General features: G+C 37.3%; 1 protein-coding gene across 3 annotated transcripts in view; it reads right to left on the bottom strand.

The window, feature by feature from the left end:
• akap6 (A-kinase anchoring protein 6) overlaps window positions 1-21,639 on the bottom strand; it is a 194,284-nt gene that overhangs the window by 9,535 nt on the left and 163,110 nt on the right. For 2 of the 3 annotated variants that reach the window (XM_089120155.1, XM_039681812.2), the window contains exon 12: window positions 2,429-2,644. The exons of the other annotated variant lie outside the window; for it this stretch is intronic. In XM_089120155.1, the coding sequence (XP_088976281.1) occupies window positions 2,429-2,644 (216 nt within the window). The remainder of the gene's footprint in view (window positions 1-2,428; window positions 2,645-21,639) is intronic. 3 annotated transcript variants of the gene reach the window in all.

Raw genomic sequence — 21,639 nt, 5'->3', positions numbered from 1 at the left:
GGACTTGATGAGCTTCCGGAGATGAACAAAGGTCTTACAGGCTTGGAACGACATGAGAGTGAGTCATTAATGACATATTTTTCATTTTTGGGTGAACTAACCCTTTAATCTGGGACAAATATATTTTTGCTTAGATATGGGTATTCAGCGCAGCACATAATTACACAAATTGCTTTGCTTCTTGTTCAAGCAGGAAGAGTCTATTTATATGATCCTCTCTATCTCATTAATCTAATAAACTGGAAAATCTAACACTTGCTTTGTATGTCGTCGTATATCCCATAAAATGAATTTTTATTTGATTTCTGTTTATTCTCTTTCTGCTGATGAGGAAAATACTAATGCACAAGCTTGGATTGCTAGTGCATGATAAAAACCCTCAACTGTGAGAACAATCAATCAGTCTAATCAAATAAAAAATTATTTCAATAAGCTGCCTCAGCTAACATTTGCACCCCGATTGCAGCACATAACATTTTAATCAGATGGACTAATTATAACCTTTAGCTACACCATTACAAAAGTCATTTTGCCAAGTTAAACAAGACAGTCCAGTATGGCCTGAACATTTCTGAATGTCTCTTTAAAACGTGAGAGTGAAATCATGCAATAACTTGACGGTGTCTCAACTCTTTTTATACGTTTCTTTCGCTGGTTTACCACTCCCTTCAGAGTGGATGAAAGTTAACTGAAAAACCATTATATCTTTCGTTGACCTTCAAACTGAATTCTTGATATTCTAAAGAGAAAAAAAATCCTGCTAAAAGTGTAACGATTGGATTTTTTTTCCTTTCAGACACAAGACTTGTTGTGAGCAAGGCCTCCTGAAGCATTCAACAGTCAGCTATTTCATCATCTCACAAAGTGTACTGTATTCACAAAAACAAACTCTACCTATTATTTTTCTTTTCCTTTATTCTGCACCCGCAAAAAAAGTGAAATTGCACTTCAGCCCCGCAAGGTCAAGCTGAGAGAGGGGCGAGTAATTTGTCTTCCCCGTGTAAGTGAGTGGACGTTCACAAACAGGTTGCTGGGCTTTTCTGTGTGAAGCATGCAGCCTCCCCAGAGCCCTGCTGCTGCCATGCAGGAATGCACAGCATCTACATGACAAAAGGCCAAGTCTAGCCCTTGGCCCACTCCCCTGTTTAACACGAACTGTAACGGTCCCACACATACAATAAGAGACTAGTTAATGGTTCCGTTTTTTAGGATGGGAAGCCTTTTTATACTGCGGTGAACACGGTATGTGCACATGTTATGTGCTTTATGAGACTACTTCCTTCCTTTCAGAGCAGGACAGGAACACAAGATCAAGTTATTTCCTTACATTATGTCTGTATATAGGCCTAGTGTTGTTTTTTGTCTCTGTTTTTGTTTGTATTTCAAAATGTAACACGATATGCAACTGCAATCGCTCGGTCATGTCCATTCTTGTGTGAACTGATTGTTTTTTGTACTGTTATTGTGAAGCGTCCTCGAGCTTGGGAAAGGCGCTATATAAATTAAACGTATTATTATTAATATTATTCCTCGATATACATTAAGAACAGTCAGTTACTTCTGGCAGCATTTGTAATCGATTGAGTTCACAGTACAGTGAGTATCTGGGGAGCGCATCTAGCCACTGTCCCCTTACTCTGTGTATTCAAGAATAATATGTGGCCACTTTCCCTGCCTTATACATCATTCTTATTACACGGTTCCAGCAGTGCTGCACTATATTATTGGTACTAGTGTATCTCTGCTTAACATTGGCCTGGGCAGCTTTCTTTGACCGGAGCAACACATAAGGAGATCAGACGATTCCAGTTGGTTGAATAAAATATATATCCGCATGTTGAATTATAATGGTTGCATAAGAATCCAGAGGTAATGTAAAACAGATATTAAAATCTCCTTATTGACAAAATATGTAAAAAATCAAGACAATTTTATACTAAACAAACACTGCAAATTATTTACGTCATGATGGATGCACAGGTCATATGACAACAACATACAGTAGCATACTATTGTTTATCATTGCATACTGAGATTAATTCACATAAAAAATATGTTATGGCCACTTTACGCTATTTGCGCTGGTATATAGCACTCAGTCAGTCATGCATATTTAAATTAGACAAATTACTTACACACTGCACCTTTTTTATCATTATGGAAAACTGGTTGTAAACCATTTTGTTTAATTAAAAGAGGCATTTGTGTGTATTTGCAAGAAAAATTGCACCAATTTGCATAATTCCTTGCTAAATAATTTTACAAATAATATAAAGTAAACATAAAATAGTATGCAGTAAACAGTTTGCTAGTATGCCACTCCACCACTAACGCAATTAAACCGATCTCTGACAGCGCTGACCTGTTTATATTCACAATACATATGTTCTCTTGTTTACTTGAAACTGTAGTGTAAAGCATATGTGACCTGGTCTTTGCCCAGCGAGTGTTTCAGTCTGGTCTGCCACTGAAGGACCTGCATGACGATGGCCTCCCAACGTCTCTCCAGGTTGACCTGCAGCAGCTGCAGTGACTGGTGCTCTGCCTCTGAGCTCTGCTGTTCAGGCCCATCCAGCAGCCTCTGACAGAGCCTCAGCACGGAGGAAATGCCCTTCCGTCTGCCCCGCACCTCCATACACAGAGCCTGCGGAGACAGGAACGGGACAGTCTTCTCACACACTCATAGATTGTCTCAGTAAACAGGGTTAAACATCCCTGTCATCAGGTTAACGGGGCAAGGTTCATATGTTAATGCCAAAGAGTTTTACAAAAGAACACAACTGAAGCTACAAGCTATTTTTTAAAACTACAGTCAAGTAAGCCATTTGAAAAAGTAGTAGTTAGCTATACAAGAAGTCACCCAAAAATGAAAATCATGTCATTAATTACTCACCCTCGTTCCAAACCAGTAAGACCTTCATTCATCTCTCAGATTTCATCAAAAATAATTTGTGTTCTGCAAATGAACAAAGGTCTTACGGGTTTGTAACGACATCAGGGTGAGTAATTAATGACATAATTTTCATTTTTGGGTGAACTAACCCTTTAAGGGAGCTTATATAAATTAATTGTAGTAATTATCTGCCATAAAACACTGATATCATTTAGAGTGAAAGCATAAACCTAAAAAACATAAAACAATCTAAAAAGAAAATAAAAACACAAATTTATATAAATTCATACTATAAAAAAATAATTAAAAAACACTGTGATTGACAGAAATGAATACAAATCATTAATAAAAAGCCATAAAAACAAAACTGTACTAAAAAAATACAGGGTTGTTTCAAATCATGTTTGGCTCAAATATGGACAAACCCATAATTGGGACAAACCCGTTGGGTTAAAAAAATTAATGTAAAAATTTAAACCAAAGGCTGGGTTTGTCCACATTTGACACAAATAACAAAAAAAAAAAAAAAAAAAAAAAACAAAAAACATATTTGACCCCCCCCAAAAAAAAAAAAAAAAAACACAATTAATTGAAATTAATTGAATTAATGAGATTAATTGATAAAAAGCTGTATTAAAAAACTTAACTGATAGAAAAGAGTACAAACAAATATATATAAAAAAATCTACAAAAAAACTAAAAATGGATCTGCGAATATTTATTTATTTTTTTGTAGCAGATCCATTGACATGAACTGTCCAAATGAAAAAAAATAAAGAATGCTACAATTGTTTAGATTTGTTTAAACTAATGATGCAGAAGTTACATTTTTGAAACATTTAATGTAACTGAATATTTCAAAAGATGAAAAAAAATGTTGCTCAGGGACTTGGGAATACTACTGAGTGATGATTTGTTCGAACCATCCGAACAAAATGATTCAAATGAAATGAATCGCTAAAATGAATCTGTCTTCCCAAAGTTACTTGAAAAATGAAGAGATCCGTTCTAACAAAGTGTGTTAATATAACAAAATTATAATACAAAAGGAACAGAAATAGTGAAAAAACACCTTGATACAGATACTGAGCTACAACCTCTCTACTGAAAAATGTAGTGCGGTCTGCTAAAAAACGACTTTTAACGAACTCTTCTCCAACATTTGCCACAACTACAACATGGGGTTTTTATTGCTAGTCATGTATGTGAACTCACTGAACCTCAGAGCCATGAATGAACATAGTGAATGAAGAGAGAGAGAGAGAAACTGACACTGAGAGAGAAAGAGAGACTCCCGTGCGCTTGATGAGGTCTCCGCAACAATTCAGGCTGTCAGGAGCGTGTAAATCACATCCCCCTCTCCCTATAAACACGACAGAATTAAATATTTAAAGGCCAAAGCTGCACTCCCATGCTTCAGTGTCCAGCTATGACACTTGTTTAATGAAACCGCCAGAGCATATAGACTCTCCCAAAGACGACAACGCCGCGTTTTGGAGGGATTGCAGGTCTTCTGACGGTCTCTCACCTGCACCAAAACCCCTTTTAAATATGCAGCGGCAGCTTTGCGAAAGAGACGGTGATACTCCATGTGCGGTATGGGACGGAAACATTCAGAGAACAATTTATGCAAATCCCACCAGCCTCGGAAAGCACCGCCTTACATTTTCTGTACATTTTTCAATAAATATTAAACACCATTACATTTCACCATTACATTTAAATTGGATTTTATTTTTCCCGGAGTGCTTCGCTCCTCTGTTTTAGCATATTTCCCTCTCCCGTGTCTTTTAAACAGGTAATGAGACTGTAAAATTCAATGGCGGCGTGCCTGAGAGGAGGCCGAGGAGCAAACATGCTGTGATAGAGTTATCATGCCCAAGAGTTGAAACTTTTGACAGATAGAAAGCAAACGTGTGAGGAAAACTGACACTCAAATGGACGGTGTATGGGAAATGTGGTGCCCTAGCTTCTTAAAGACATGCAAATATCTTATGATAAAAGCACATGACTTGTTCAGCCTCTGATATCAGCTTCAGATAAATGCCCACCAAACATGTGATGAATTCTGCCCACAAAAAAACACAAAAACTACGTGAGACTATTTTATTTGGCAACTACACGTTAGCAGGAATTCATCACACGTTAATAGACTAGACTGAGAATTTTGTCTTATTCTTCAACCAAAACATCTACAAATAGTTAACACAAGATATTTACTTGAAAAGCAGCACTGCTTGCAGACTTGTTTTCATAGATTGGCTCTTTAATATAAGTGTATTTTGTCTCACTTCACTGGCAGAGTTTTATTAAGTAACAAAGTAAAATAAGTAATACGAGTGTATTTTTTTCTCACTGCACTGGCAGATGTTTATTACTTTTTCTTCTTTTACTCGATAACCGTATAAATAAAACTCAGACAACACTCGTATTAAAGATACAATCTAAACATGACTCAATATCCAATAGAGCAAATGTAGCTTGTTTTAAGGACTTTTAGATATTTTTACTGAAAAACGCATTAAAAAAAAACTCATTTAGAAGTATTTTTTTGTTAATAGACTATTAGAATTCAGAATAAAAAATTAGACATTTTTTTAAACAGACATTGTGACAAATAAATAAGCATTCCTTTAAATAACAGAAAAGATGTAAAGATTTGTTAAATTGCATGTAGGGCTGTCTCGATTTCTCTATTAAATTCGAGAACCTGATTTAAAAAAATCCTCGATTAACCAGAAAAAAAAAATACCGGAAGAGGCGTATTCCACAGACGAGAATCCTTGAACCATTATTAGTTTTCAAAGGCTGCACGAATCAATATATTCAAACTAGTGCTGTCAAATCGATTAATCGCGATTAATAACATCTAACATAAAAGTTTGTGTTTAAATAATATATATATATATATATATATATATGTGTGTGAGTGTGTATCAGTGGCGGCTGCTGGTCTTTCAAAGAGGGGAAGCTCTTTTTTCTTCTTCTTTTTTTTTAAACTCGACTGTCAGGTGTGGGGATGGTGAAAAGAGCGAGGACTCGATGCAGAGTTGATGGGCTTTATTTTATTGATAAAAAACAAACAAAAAACAAACAAGGGGAATAAATTGGGAGCAAAAAAGGCAGGTAACGAGGGAGGACAGGTGGGGCAAAATAACTAATAATCAGGAAACAAGATGGGAGTCAAAATGACAGGAAAGCACATATGGCACAACAAACACATGACAAGCACAAGCCATGTGCTCATACCAAACATGACAAAAACACATGACCAATAAAACAAATTAAAAAGCAATTGTGCTCACACAAAATGAGACCTGAAGAACGATGAGAACACTCATAAGACACGTGTTCACACAGAACATGACAACATGAAAGCACACAGCTAGTGTAAAACACAAGCTACACAGCACAAGACAAAACATGACATGAAAGCACGCGGCCGATGTAAACACAAGCCATGTGCCCCACAATACACAACACACTGAACAGAGCGAACACGACAAGACAGAACGCTAACGTTACGCATGAGTACGACCATAAGGTCATCCTGTGCACTCACAACCGAAAACAAACACGCGGAGAATGCATGTCCGAATCCCAACACAAAACTGAAACCAAACTAGACAGATGTGCCGTGATTCAAACACCACGCCCGCACATGTAACAACAAGACACCTGACATCGACGGAAGAAATGTGGGAATTAGGTTGAACTGTGAAATATCTGATGAAAATTGCAAATACTAAGAAATATGTTACAGTAGTTCGTCTTTCGAGTAAAATACACACAAAATTCGCGACGAGACTGAGCACGAAGTCTTTAAACTAGCTTCCGCGTCAGCGATTTTTTTATTGGGTGAAATCGCTGTCAATCAAAAGGAGATGCAATCCTCCAATCATCACGCGGACGCCCGGACGCCAGGCCAGCCCACTTCCCTATTAAACCCAGAGACGCCCGGCGTCCGTGGGCGGGACATAATCGCAGCATTTATCCAATGACCGTCTAGTTTAACAGCACTGAAAAAAACTGTTCAAAGCAGCCCCATTGAAGTCAATGGACGCCGAGCTTCAACGGGGAAATGCCATAGGAAAACGCATGCACTGTGACGGGCTACAGGAGGCGCTGCATGAGAAGGAGATCAAGTCAGCCGACCTGCTATTTGTAGCTTAATCTGAACGAACTAGAAAGAACTGTTCTAACGCATTTTTACTCATTAAAATGTTAACACAATAGTACACATTTGATCATTATTTGTTTGACATTATAGGGGAAGCTGAGCTTCCCTTGCAGTCTTAAAGAAATCTCCACTGGTGTGTATGTATATATACATACAAACATACAGTATCTCACAAAAGTGAGTACACCCCTCACATTTCAGCAAACATTTTACACTCTAAAAAATGCTGGGTTGTTTTAACCTAAATTTGGGTCAAATCTGGACAAACCCAAATGTTGGGTTAAAAATTACCGTTGAAAGTTGGGTTAAAATTTTAAATGAAATTTTTAACCCAACATTTGTTTGTCCATATTTGACTCAAATTTGGGTTAAAACAACCCAGCATTGTTTAGAGTGTAGTATATCTTCTCAAGGGACAATCCTTTAGAAATGAAACTTGGATATATTTTAGAGTAGTCAATATGCTGCTTGTAGAGCAGTATATATTTACTGTCCTCAAAATAACTTAACATACAGCCACTATTGTCAAAATAACTGGCAACAAAAGTGAGTACACCCAAAGTGAACATGTAAAAACTTTGTGTGAGCACCAGTGTTATCTAGCACTGCCTTTGGAGTTCACCAGAGCTGCACAGGTTGTTGCTGGGATCCTCTTCCACTCCTCCATAATGACATCACGGAGCTGCTGGATGTTGGACACATGGCACTTCACCATCCGCTTGAGCATGCCCAGAGGACTCAACTTCTTTGATTGACCCTTGCGAGACCTCTTCCAAGTGGAATCCGTCTTGGAAAACATCTGTAAGTCGCTGGCCTGTACTGTAAGTTTCAGGGTGTTACCGGTCAACTTTGTGGAGAGCAACAATTCTCAAGTTCTTTGCTATGCGGTGCCATGTTGAACATCAGTGGTCAGTATGAGAGAATTGCACTCAAAACACAAATTTGAACTGCTCTACTACAAGATGCACAAATTTGTATGGTCCTGTCAAGCAGACAAAAAACATGAACATGATGAATGGGACATGTGGCTTTGCATGGTTAAATAACGTACAGCTGTTACCACTTTTTGTTGCCAGCTATTTTGACAATAATGGCTGTGTGTTGAGTTATTTTGAGGACTGTAAATATATACTGCTATACAAGCAGCACATCGACTACTCTAAAATATATCCAAGTTTCATTTCTATAGTATTGTCCCTTGAGAAGATATACTAAAATGTTTGCTGTAATGTGTGCGGGGTGTACTCACTTTTGTGAGATACTGTCTACACACACATATATATGTACATAATATATACACACAATTGTGTTATATAAACACAAACTTTTATGTTAGACGTAATCAATCGATTTGACAGCCCTAATTAAAACCATTTAAAATCATAATCTAGCATAGTGCTATTGTGAAATCACAAAAGCTGTTATTCAGTTAAATAAATATATGTGCTGCGGCCGGTTTTCAGGACTTCGGTTCACAGTAAGTGCTACTCCACACAAACTCAGTCTCTGCATGTGCTGTTTGTTTGAGTTTCCAATAGTGTGCATTTGGGAACGTATAAAGTCTGACAGGATTTGTGTTTCATAGTGCAGAGTTGCACTGTTATCATCTCAGCAGCTCGGTTAACAAACTCCAGCGCTGCATATGCTTTGAGTTTGGGCTGCTTATAACGTTCATCTGGGAATGCATCGCGCGCCATTTCACCAGATTTGTAATGTAAATCATAATGGGAAGAAATCACAGGAGAATAAATAAATCAGTTTCTAAACATGCAAACCGTTGTTTGTCCTGATTTCAAAATGTATGTTTAAACCTTTGCACTGAATTTACATGTCCACATGGTAAAGAAATGACGTTATTGGCTGCAGCATTTCTATCATATAAAGAAGTGGCCAAATATTAAAGATTCAGTGGACATGAATGTTGTTTGTACTATATTAATTATGGATTTGATCATGTTGTGAAGTGTAACAGCAGCAATCAAACGGTTGTTAGCGCCCACATAATGTACATATGTTTATTATGTTTATTATGTATATTGCATTATGCATTTTAACAGTGTTGTTCAACAAAACCATGATTACTTGCTTTTAATATTGTTTCTGAACCAATTATTATTGCCTCATTGTTAGTATGTAGGCCTAAGTCATGTTAAAGGAGTAGTTCACTTTAAAAAAAACTTTTGCTGTCCATGTTCATGTCATTCTTTCTTCAGTTGAAAAGAAATTAAGATTTTTGATGAAAACATTCCAGGATTTTTCTCCATATAATGGACTTCAATGGGAACCAAACGGTTCAAGGTCCAAAAGACAATTTCAGTACAAACTGTTCAAAGGGCTTTAAATGATTTCAGATGATGAATAAGGGGTTAGAGTTAGGGTGTGATGCGCGTTTGTGACTCTCCTATTCGAACTCGTTCATCAAAATGAACAAATCTTTTCCCGAGTCAACTCGTTCATTTCGTTCGTTGAATGAACCAAATGACACGAAAAAAGATTCGTTCGTTCATTTTGATAAACGAATTCGAACAGGAGAGTCACGAACACGCATCACAGAACTGAGCAAGGCGAGCATTTGAGCTTATAAAACTTAAAATGTGTTATTTATTTATTAAATGAGCGATCGTTTCTCTTGATAAGACCCTTATTCATCGTCTGCAATCGTTTAAAGCCCTTTGAACAGTTTGCACTGAAACTCTCATTTGGACCTTGAACCGTTTGGTTCCCATTGAAATCCATTATATGGAGAAAAATCCTGGAATGTTTTCATCAAAAACCTTAATTTCTTTTCGACTGAAGAAAGAAAGACATGGATATCTTGGATGACATGGGGGTGAGTAAATATCAGCAGTTTTTTTTAAAAGTGAAGTACTCCTTTAATGATTATTGTTCACTAAAGTTGCAATTACTCGATTAAAGGTATAGCGGAGGATCTTTCCGAATTTTAGAGAAGACCCGCCCTAAAAAAATAATAAATGCACATGCACAACACTCCCGAGAGGGAACGCCTACTATTACGCCTTGCACAATTATGTTGCAAATTGTAAACTAACTCAAAAATATTCATAAAAAAGACAACATGTCAAATGCCCATGTCAAGTGACCGAGGACTCAAGACATGATATGTCCAACCCTGTATCACACAAAATACGATCTGAGGAAACTATTTTGCAAATCGCAATTACGTTACATAGCAACATATAAGCAGTGCTATTACGTTGGTCCTTAACCTAATATGTCTCATTGTTAATACGTATTAATAAGTTATTTTTATACATAGTTGCGTATGGAGAAGTAGCTTGTGGCATTTGTGTAATAATAAAGTTTTTAGAATATTTCAGATTTCGGTTTTAGAATATTTCAGCGTGATACCATTTACCATTTTGGTCAAAAGGCTACTTTAGACAAATTGAGATGTTTACCGTGTCTATGCGGTGCATGACTTGTACCAGGGCTAGCATTGCTAAGTAGCTTGCATTAACTTTTACTAGTGATTTTAAATGGATTTCTTTACCTGTGTAGTAGAATCTTCGCGACTGCGGCATCAGTGAGAAGCCCAACCTGTGCTTTTAGCGCACGCCAGCGTGTGATATTAACCCAAAATCACTCTGGTCTTGTTTCTATATTCTGCGGCCTTTCTCTTCTTATCATACACTTCGTATACATTTTTTTTCTCTTTCGACCCTCAGCCATTTTCAAAGGAATGGCTGAAACCGCAACTCCGACATAATACACCTGAAAGTGAAAACTACATAGGGACGAGCACGTACGACGGCCTTACGTAAACATATCACCAGAATGATTGACACTTAGATCGACCAATAGTATAGACTACCCACCCGGAAAAAGAAAATCCTCCGCTATACCTTTAATTGACAGATAAGATTACCAATACAATCGTTAGTGATACCTCTGCTTACATGTCAGTGAGAAGATTTCCAGTCTAAGTGACAATTTCTTGATCAGAATAAGTAGCAATATGAACCACGCCTGATTCTAAAAGAATCCAACAGGCTACTACTCCGTTCTTAACCTACTGTAACTTCATAGAAAATAATACAGATGACTATGTTTAATCAATACCACAAGTCCCCTCAGATTAAGTATCTCAAAACGTGAGACTACATCACTGCATGTACTGTATGCCACATTGAGGTTTTAGACATACAAAACACTAGAAAAATGACATTGTTTCTGCATTACTGGTTCTTGAGTCTTATTTAGGAAGAGGAACAGTGCAGTATAGTAGGCCAATATTTGCTAAAAAGCTTTTTCCAAACACACGGCGCAGTGAGTAGGCTGTTTTTCTTCCAGTATGTGAGTCCACAAAATGACTCCATTTCAGAGCCACAAACCAGCACTGAGACTGAAGTGCTGGCAGGGGGCCAGCGGGCCCTCGTGCCTCAGTCAGATATCAAAACACTGAAAGAGGTAGACCGAGAGAGACAGAACAGCATATTGTGAAAGAAAAATCACAAATGAAAAGTATCTCAATTGTTTCTCCTAGACTGCAATGCGACTCCGGTTTCAGAAAAGATTTCAACAAAGTCCATACGACATCTAATTCTCGCAAGAACGAACAATCTGAGCTGCTATGCATATTAAAACTTGTTAATATGCTCTAAAAGTTGGAGCTACAAACTCCATTCAAAGCAGCTGTAAAATGCAGATACATGCACAGCTGTGACTGTAAATATGGAAAGCGGGAAGCTACTACGTTGCTTGGGAACATTAAATAGCCAACAATTAGACTAATGAACTACATTAATTGCAGCATTACGGCAATTAACACAAACTAAAATGGAAACTAAATCAGAACATAACTTGGATAAACAATTACTAAACGAAAAGATATGATCATAACTCGAAAAAAAAGATATAATTAACTAATTTGATTAATTACTATAACTAATCAATTATTAGTTTTTGTTTTTAATACATGATATATACAAAGTATAAAACTTTACACCCAACCTGTATTAACTATAAAAATGTCACTAGACAGCAATAACTTTAGGCTGTGAAGAGAAATTCAACTTTACCAATTAAGACATGAACTTTGGCAGCCTAAAATAAAAACTAAAACTGGAACTAAAAAAAAAATCTATAATAAATATTAACACTAACAATGACAGAGTGCAAAATAATTGAAATCAAAGCTACTTAAAAGGAAAATTAGTAAAAATGTTTCTGCCTTAAACATACAAGTTGATTGTACTTAAAACTGTAAGTCATTTCAACTTAAATTAAATTAAACTGACTTAAAAATGTGTTAAATTTTGTATAGCTAGCTTAACTTATTTTGGCAAGTTAAAGCAATATAAAAACTAGGGCTGGGCAATGATTAATCGCGATTAATCGTATCCAAAATAAAAGTTTGTGTTTACATAATATATGTGCGTGTAGTATCTATAATTATTTTGTATTTATAAATACACACACATGCATGTATATATTTAAGACATTTTCCATGTATATACTTGATGTGTATTTTTACATCATTTATATTATATATAAATATATAATATATATTATATATATTTTATATTAAATATAAATATTAATATTTTATATATTACTAACAGATTTTTCTTTAATATATACACGAATGTGTACATTTTTATATACAAAATAATCATACACACTACACATATATTATGTAAACACAAGCTTTTATTTTGGATGCGATTAATCGCGATTAATCGTTGCCCAGCCCTAGTAAAAACACAAGTTGTCATAACTTATTGATCGTTTCATTTTTTTACAGTATAACCCTTGTTTATGACTATTATTAATAAAAAGTTAACTATTTATGTCCCAAATGTTTGTGTCCCCTTCAGAACCGAGCAATAAAACGATCCGTAGGGAGTATTTTGAGAAACAAAACATATATAGCCACCCTTGAGTTGTCCATCCACTGTAAGAACAGACAAGATCACGGGTGGATCATCTATCATGTGCTGTTTAATAAAGCTATCAGAGGATCAGTCGTCAGAACGACGGTACGACTATTCTCTCTCGTCTCACTCCCCTGGCTGTTATCGTGTGGCTAAATCCATCTGGTGTACAGTATTAATCTACAGGTCTCTCGCTATCAGAGTCTGTAATCACACCTGAGGCGGAGAGCCGAGCCGTGAAGATGCATGTGTATTACACAGACCTCCCCAGAGTGTTCCTCCAAAAAACTGCTTATCTCTTTATTCAGCACAAAACGAGAACAGACCATGCCTCCATCCAGACGCAGCCTAAAGCCTTTAAACTCCAATTCCCCATCTCTCCCTCCCACTTAATTTCATTAAAATCTAAGCCTTATGATATTCTGACTTTTTTTTTTTTTTTTTTTTTTGGTGTGCGGTGCGACTTAAGCGCGAGGAGAGTTTAAATGACGCGTGCACCGGCGCTGACGTGCTTTACGGAGGATTAGCAAAAAAAAAAAGCCATACGACAGGCTCTGCTCTTTCGGATTCGGGGGTATTTGTTTCTCGTCCTCCGCCGGGAAAACACGAGCGCACACTTCATTTCGCTCTTTACAGCCGCTGCAATTTTAACATTTTCAATTAATCTCGGCGAGATTGAGGAGCGGAGCCCCAAATCCCCTACAGTGACGGCGAGGACACGGGAAAGGAGCTCTGACAGTGACCCAGTGGATATTCAATCAATTATCATTAATTAGAAATCTCTGATTAATTGTATTTGTTGATTAAGTCAATTAAAACCACAAGCACTTGTTATCGCAAATGAGCGTAATGAATTCATGCCGTCCATTTGTTCCCAGACACGTCCCCTCGGCTCCGGCCTGCTCGAGTTTCATCAGTCGAGGCCTCGATCCCAACGCGCTAATAGAGAGAAATAGTACCGCAGTGAGTGGATAGACAATAAAAGCAAACTTAACCAACCTTCAAGCAAGACAAAACTGGATGTCAGCAGACTGACGCTAGTCATATTATACAGGAAAAAGGATCACGATGAAGGATCCTGTTTTGCATTCCGCTTGACGCGTTCGTTATTTCAAATACGTCTAAATTACCCGAGACGGAAATGCATCGGTTTGAGTCGGGCTGTCAGTGACCTTCCATAAAGCTTGTTGTCAAAGGATGCTTATTTTTAATTATTTTTCCCTTTAAGACAAAAAAAACCTGACAGTTTTTCAAAATGAGACTAATGTGTTACGAACGGCAGACGTCCTCTTTACCGCGCTAAAGCAAACAAATGGCAGCAAAGTGATAACATTGCCATCAATGGGGACATTTTCTCATTAGCGCCTGTAAATGAAAGCAAGCGGAATGGACGTATAATGAAAAATACGACTCTATGCATCTGTGTGTGTGTGCGGCCAGTCAATTGTGTGTGTAATGAACAGGCCTGTCACCTGTCTGCTCCCCATTACTAGCTGATGAGACACTAACTCTGCGTTTGGCGCTCTCGCGCGCCCGTCCCAGAACCGGCTTAATGCGGTTAGCACTTGCCAAAAGAACAGGAGTTCCTTATTCCTAATCATGGAGAAAGTATTGATATTATATCTGCGCCGTCACATTCAATCAGGCAGACGGGAGCCGGAGGATGAGGCCCCGGGGCCCCACGCTGCGGCGAGCTGATCAAAGGTGCCGTGCGGACGTGGAGATGGACTCTGACTCAGATATTCATTCTGGCTTCCATTTAGTCTAATTCTCCTGTGAAATTCCTTTAATGGGAACGTGGTTTGGAGTTGGACGTGTTTTTGAAAGGGCTCTTGGCGCTGCTCGACAGCAATCACTGAGAAAGACAATAACGGCTAAGACAAAGAAGAAGATCTAGTACGGTTATTAGTGTGTCCACCATCGAGTCTCACTATGGCTCAATACTCGAGTTCGGTGACCCCAAATGAGACATCGACGTATAAATCCCACACAGTTTATGCCACAGAAATAAATGATACCTCAAATCGTGGCATATTTTTGTGGAGCGATTTTTTAAAGGAGTGGTTCACTTTAGCAAAAAAAAAGTGCAAACTGCAAACTGTTCAAAGGGCTTTAAATGATTTCAGACGATGAATAAGGGTCTTATCAAGCGAAATGATCGCTCATTTAAAAAAAAAAAAATAACAAAGTTTAAGTTTTATAAGCTCAAATGGTCCTCTTGCTCTGTTCTGTGATGCGCGTTCGTGACTCTCCTGGTCTAACTTGTTCATCAAAATCAATGAATCTTTTCCCGAGTCAACTCGTTCATTTGATCAAATGACACGAAAAAATATGCGTTCGTTTTGATAAACGAGTTCGAATAGGAGAGTCACGAACGCGCATCACAGAACAGAGGAAGGCGACCATTTTATAAAACTTAAACTTTTTTTTTTTTAAATGAGCGATTGTTTCACTTAATAAGACCCTTATTCATCGTCTGGAATCATTTAAAGCCCTTTGAACAGTTTGCAGTTTGCACTGAAAGTGCCTTTTGGATCTTGAACTGATTGGTTCCCATTGAAGTCCATTATATGGAGAAAAATCCTGGAATGTTTTCATCAAAAACCTTCATTTCTTTTCGACTGACGAAATAATGACATGGACATCTTGGATGACATGGGGGTGAGTCAATTATCAGCAAAAGTCTATCAGCAAACTACTCCTTTAAGGCCATTTTTAATTTAACAACATAAAACTCTAAAGATAAAAATAAATAACTCACAATGTTGAGTAAAGTCAAGTTCATTTTTAACTGAATTAGTTAACTTCATTACTTTTCATTATAATCAGGTCGAGTAAAGTATGTATATTGAAATAAGAATATTTGTAATAAACATTTCTCTCCTATCCATCCACCATCTATAATGAATTCTCTCACAGAATGCTAAATTTTAAATAATATTATTCTAATTGAATATATTTTAGAAATGTAATTTATACAGTACCTGTGATGATCACTAGTCAGTGACACATGATCCTTCAGAAACCATGTGCTCGATAACCATTTCTTATTATTATCAATGTTGAAAACTGATAATATGCCTTGTGGAAAAATTATAGAATTGTTTTTTCAGTTCAAAAGAAAACAGAAATACTCATCCCTGATGAGTAAAAGCATTAATTTCTTATATTTATAGACATAACAAATCTTCAGACTCATGAATTACAATGAATTCTGTAAGTAAAACGATTGTTAACTAATGACCAAAGTTGGCATGCGGATCCCGTCATGTCTCCTCTCGCTGAAAGGAAAAGTCCAGCCCTCGGGTTTTAATATCATGAAGGCACACTATTAAAGGAAAGACAGTTATTAATGAAAGAAGTGAAATTGGCAGCCAACTACTCTGAACCGCCTGACCAGTGAAGGTTAAGATACAATAGAGTCTAATTTTAGACACTCCATTCCCCCTAGCAAGTAAAGAACTTAACGCTTTTTATTCAGTGGAAGACAGACATTTTTATGATGACATTTTAAAGGGTGACCATACCTGTTACTCATAACGAAGTGTCTCACTATCTCTCCCTTTACACATCCTTTCAGCCTTTTATTGGCATCAGGAATCTACACTGAACAGACACATCCCAGCAGCTCCAGCCGTGAGGCACTACATATAGATTTTAGTTACCCAGACAGGTCATAGATAAACTGCCAAAACTAATGTTCAATTAAAACACAATAATCTGGGATGAATTTATCAAAATCACTAAATGCTGAGTTTCTTGGGGTAATCTCAAACCCTTGACCCTTTCCCAAACAGTGAACAACTATCAATAACATGTCACAACAGTCGGCCACAAAAAAATAACCTTACAATGACTAACAGTCCCTTATCTATGGTAGAATCTCTGTCACACACTATGGTTACTGGTTTAATAACATACATTACTATAATAACAATAAAAATACAGAGGCCCTATTAGTGATAAATGCAGAAAAAAGTATCACGTGCACAAAAGAAAATCTATTTAAAAATCTAGTTTTCAAATGAAAGTGCGTGCTTTTATCATTTTTAACATTTTATTTAATTTTATGTATTTTTTATATTAGTTGTATTATTATTATTATATACACTGTAAAAAAATATTGATGGTTTAACTTAAAAAAGTAAGTAACCTGGTTGCCTTAAAATTTTAAGTTGATTGAACTGGAACTGGAGTTAATACAATGAAGAAGATTAATTTAACCATCAGAAACTCAAAATTATATGTTATCTGAATTAAATAAATTATTTAAGTTGATTTGACAAAATAAAAAATGTTATGATTACTACACTGTAAAAAAAATATTGTTGGTTTAACTTAAAAAAGTAAGTAACCCGGGTTGCCTTAAAATTTTAAGTTGATTGAACTGGAAAAAGTGAGTTAATACAATGAAGTAGATTAATTTAACCATCAGAAACTCAAAAAAAAAAAAAATAAAGTTATCTCAACTAAATAAATTATTATAAAGTTGATTTGACAAAAGAAAACATGTTGTGATAACAAATCTTGAAAATAGTTTTTACAGTGTGTGGGTATTTATAAATAAATAAATTAATTAATTAATTAATAATATAAAATAATTCTGTCATTTTGTTCCAAATCAGTATACATTTCTTTTGAAGAATTGCATTTAATTTCAATTCATTGAATTCAATTTCAATGGGACTACTGTGACCACTGTGGTTATTATTTAAACAATTATTATTATAAGAAACCTAGATTGGTACATTTTCCAATTAAATAGAGTTTTCACTCCCAAAGCAGTCCGATTACAGAAGTAAAACAGGCTGCAAACACCATTTCAAGCTGCTTTTAAGTAGAGCGCACTTTAAGTTTGTCCGCACTGAGATGAGAACGGTGCTGTTTCAGCGATTTATAGAGAGGTGTACTATAGACCTCAGCTCTCCCGCTGATGCTTTTCAAGTGCTCTGTGATCACGCCAAGTCATGCCAGTTAGCCAATTCATGCTTCAAAAGCAGACGCAAAAAAAAAAAAAAAAAAACAGATCCATGTAATCCTCCTTCCTTTCTCATTCTTTCCATGTAGTGCAATGGCAGAGTCCATATAAATCGCACTTACCAATATTTCCCAATCATTGTAATGCTATTTTCTCTCCTGAGAAATCAATGTGAGCCTTTTTGGCTGCATGTCATTTGATCAAAGGAGAAAGCGAGCCTTATTTCCCCCCTCCTGATCATTTAGCTCTGTGTATATTTAAAGCTTTTCCTCACTTATGTTTGTCACTCAGCAGGTGGATGTAATCAGCTCCACTACCTGTGTTTTGACACGTCTTGATTAATACTCCAAGCTGTTTCTCAGGATTTTAACTCAAATAATTATTTCATATGGATTTTCAGTCATAGTTGGGGGCCTTAAGCACATTTTCGCGCAAATTCATCTAAAAGCGCCAAATTTGGCACAGATGTAGCTCAGGTCATACCGACATGATTTAGCTAGGGCGCCGGAGCCAGCGACCCTCGGGGCCAAGATGGCGGCCAAATCCAATATGGCCGCTGCCCGAAAAGGGTTCTGGCTATAACTTTTGAACCACATGAGTTACAAATACAAACTTTATATGTTTTTCAGCTTAATTGATCATGGGAAACACATAGAAATGTTTATATTTATGACCCAGTATATCTGGACCCCTTGATCCTCCAATTCCAATATGGCCGCTGTCCAAAAAAGCATTTTGGGCTGAAGAATGGGGCCTTACATCCCATTGTTCGTGCAAATTCATATACAAGCACCAAATTTGGCACAGATGTAGCTGAGGGCATAGTGAAATGATTTAATCAGGGCGCCCAAGCCAATGATCCCTGAGACCAAGATGGCGGCCAAATCCAATATGGCCGCCGCCTAAAAGGGATTCGACTATAGCTTTTGAGCCAGATGAGATACAAATACAAACTTGATGTTTATTTTACCTTTTCTGGCGATGGGAAATCCATATGAATACTTACATTTATGATTGGGTATATCAGGACCCCCCAAATTCCCTAAATACAATATGGCCGCTGTCCGAAAAAGGTTCAAATTTTGAACCAAATGCGCTACAAATGAGAATGTGGTGTCTGTTTTATGTTTATTGATCACAGGAAGTCCATTGGCATATTTATATTTATGCTTGTGTATGTCTGTATTCTTTTCAAGACTGTGGTTGAAAATCCTTTTTTTAACTTTTAAGGTTATTCTCAATGTTTATTAATTTCCTTATAAAAGTGAAATGCTTTTCAGTGTACCACAGGTGAATACATTTCAAAGTATAAGAAAGAATAAGACACATTATTATTGCAAAGAAATATTTATATTGTCAAATTGTTAAAAGAATAATTTAGTCAATTTGTCCAAAACTCTTAAAGGTTTGCTTAGCATAACAAAAAAACAGCAATAACATGAAAAAACAACAGTGAATTCTCATGGTTTATCACATAAATTATCATTATAATCACCGGATCTCTCATCGTCTCCACCATCATTGTGTGTAAAACACCCTCACATGCACATATAGAAGTGCAGCGAACTCCGGCTTTACAGCACTTGCAGTGCCCTCTACATGCTGTCTTGCAGTCACAGTGGAGGAGATATGGTGCAGGCTTTGACTCCGAGATTAGTCCAGTAAGGTTCCCAAGTCTTGCTCGTAGAGTCCCTATACCATCCCCATGCATTGAAATCTGGGATATCTTGCTGGACAGCGGCTGCCTGATTCCAATAGAAGCTGGCCTGCAGCAGTGCTCTTTTGATGTGCTGAATCAGTGCAGCTTGGGGTGGGAGGCAGGTTCTCGGGAGATTTGGTACCATTCAAGAAAAGGTGATGTCTAGCTTCATCTACACGGCTGGAACCACAGCTCTTGCTGTACATGATGATGACCATACGCTCCAGTCTTTGGACATGGACGTCATTGTTGATCTCTTCAGGCTCAAAGGTAAGGGTACCCAGGGATTCTGTGAGATCTGGTGTTGCCTCCAAAGCTACCCATGCTGGGGCCAATGGCCATAAAAAGGCATTTGTCCGGACTGTCGACAGCGATGTTGTCATCCTTGCCACAACCTCAGCCTTCCTGGGCCATGGGAAAAAGAGTGCATGGGCAGCTTGGGAGGCAACACCAGATCTCACAGAATCCCTGGGTACCCTTACCTTTGAGCCTGAAGAGATTAACAATGACGTCCATGTCCAAAGACTGGAGCGTATGGTCATCATCATGTACAGCAAGAGCTGTGATTCCAGCCGTGTAGATGAAGCTAGACATCACCTTTTCTCGAATGGTACCAAATCTCCCGAGAACCTGCCTCCCACCCCAAGCTGCACTGATTCAGCACATCAAAAGAGCACTGCTGAAGGCCAGCTTCTATTGGAATCTGGCAGCCGCTGTCCAGCAAGATATCCCAGATTTCAATGCATGGGGATGGTATAGGGACTCTACGAGCAAGACTTGGGAACCTTACTGGACTAATCTCGGAGTCAAAGCCTGCACCATATCTCCTCCACTGTGACTGCAAGACAGCATGTAGAGGGCACTGCAAGTGCTGTAAAGCCGGAGTTCGTTGCACTTCTATATGTGCATGTGAGGGTGTTTTACAAACTATGATGGTGGAGACGATGAGAGATCCGGTGATTATAATGATAATTTATGTGAGAGACCATGAGAATTCACTGTTGTTTTTTTATGGTATTGCTGTTTTGTTTTGTTTTTTTTTTTGTTTTTTTTTGTTATGCTAAGCAAACCTTTAAGATTTTTGGACAAATTGAGTATATTATTATTTTAACAATTTGACAATAAATATTTCCTTGCAATATTAATGTGTCTTATTCTTTCTTATATGATGACATTTATTCACCTGTGGTACACTGAAAAGCATTTCACTTTTATAAGGAAATTAATAAACATTGAGAATAACCTTAAAAGTTGTGATTAAAAAAAGGATTTTCAACCACAGTCTTGAAAAGAATACAGACTTACACAAGCATAAATATAAATATGCCAATGGACTTCCTGTGATCAATAAACATAAAACCATATCCTCATTTGTAGCGAATTTGGTTAAACATTTGAAAACAAAACCCTTTTTCGGACAGCGGCCATGTTTTATTTAGGGAATTTGGGGGTTCCTGATATACCCAATCATAAATGCAAGTATTCATATGGGTTTCCCAAAGCCAGAAAAGGTAAAGTAGACATCAAGTTTGTATTTGTATCTCATCTGGCTCAAAAGCTATAGTCGAATCCCTTTTAGGCGGCCATATTGGATTTAGTGAATTTGGGGGGTCCTGATATACCCAATCATAAATGCAAGTATTCATATGGATTTCCCATCGCCAGAAAAGGTAAAATAGACATCAAGTTTGTATTTGTATCTCATCTGGCTCAAAAGCTATAGTCGAATCCCTTTTAGGCGGCGGCCATATTGGATTTGGCCGCCATCTTGGTCTCAGGGACCATTGGCTTGGGCGCCCTGGCTAAATCATTTCAGTATGCCCTCAGCTACATCTGTGCCAAATTTGGTGCTTGTATATGAATTTGCGCGAACAATGGGATGTAAGGCCCCATTCTTCAGCCCAAACTGCTTTTTTGGACAGCGCCATATTGGAATTGGAGGATCAAGGGGTCCAAATATACTGGGTCATAAATATAAACATTTCTATGTGTTTC

This window comes from Pimephales promelas, chromosome 15, assembly GCF_988280905.1.
Source record: "Pimephales promelas chromosome 15, fPimPro1.hap1.1, whole genome shotgun sequence".
NCBI lineage: Eukaryota > Metazoa > Chordata > Actinopteri > Cypriniformes > Leuciscidae > Pimephales > Pimephales promelas.
Note: the sequence above shows the minus strand (reverse complement) of the source record. Positions and strands in the feature narration are given on the sequence as shown.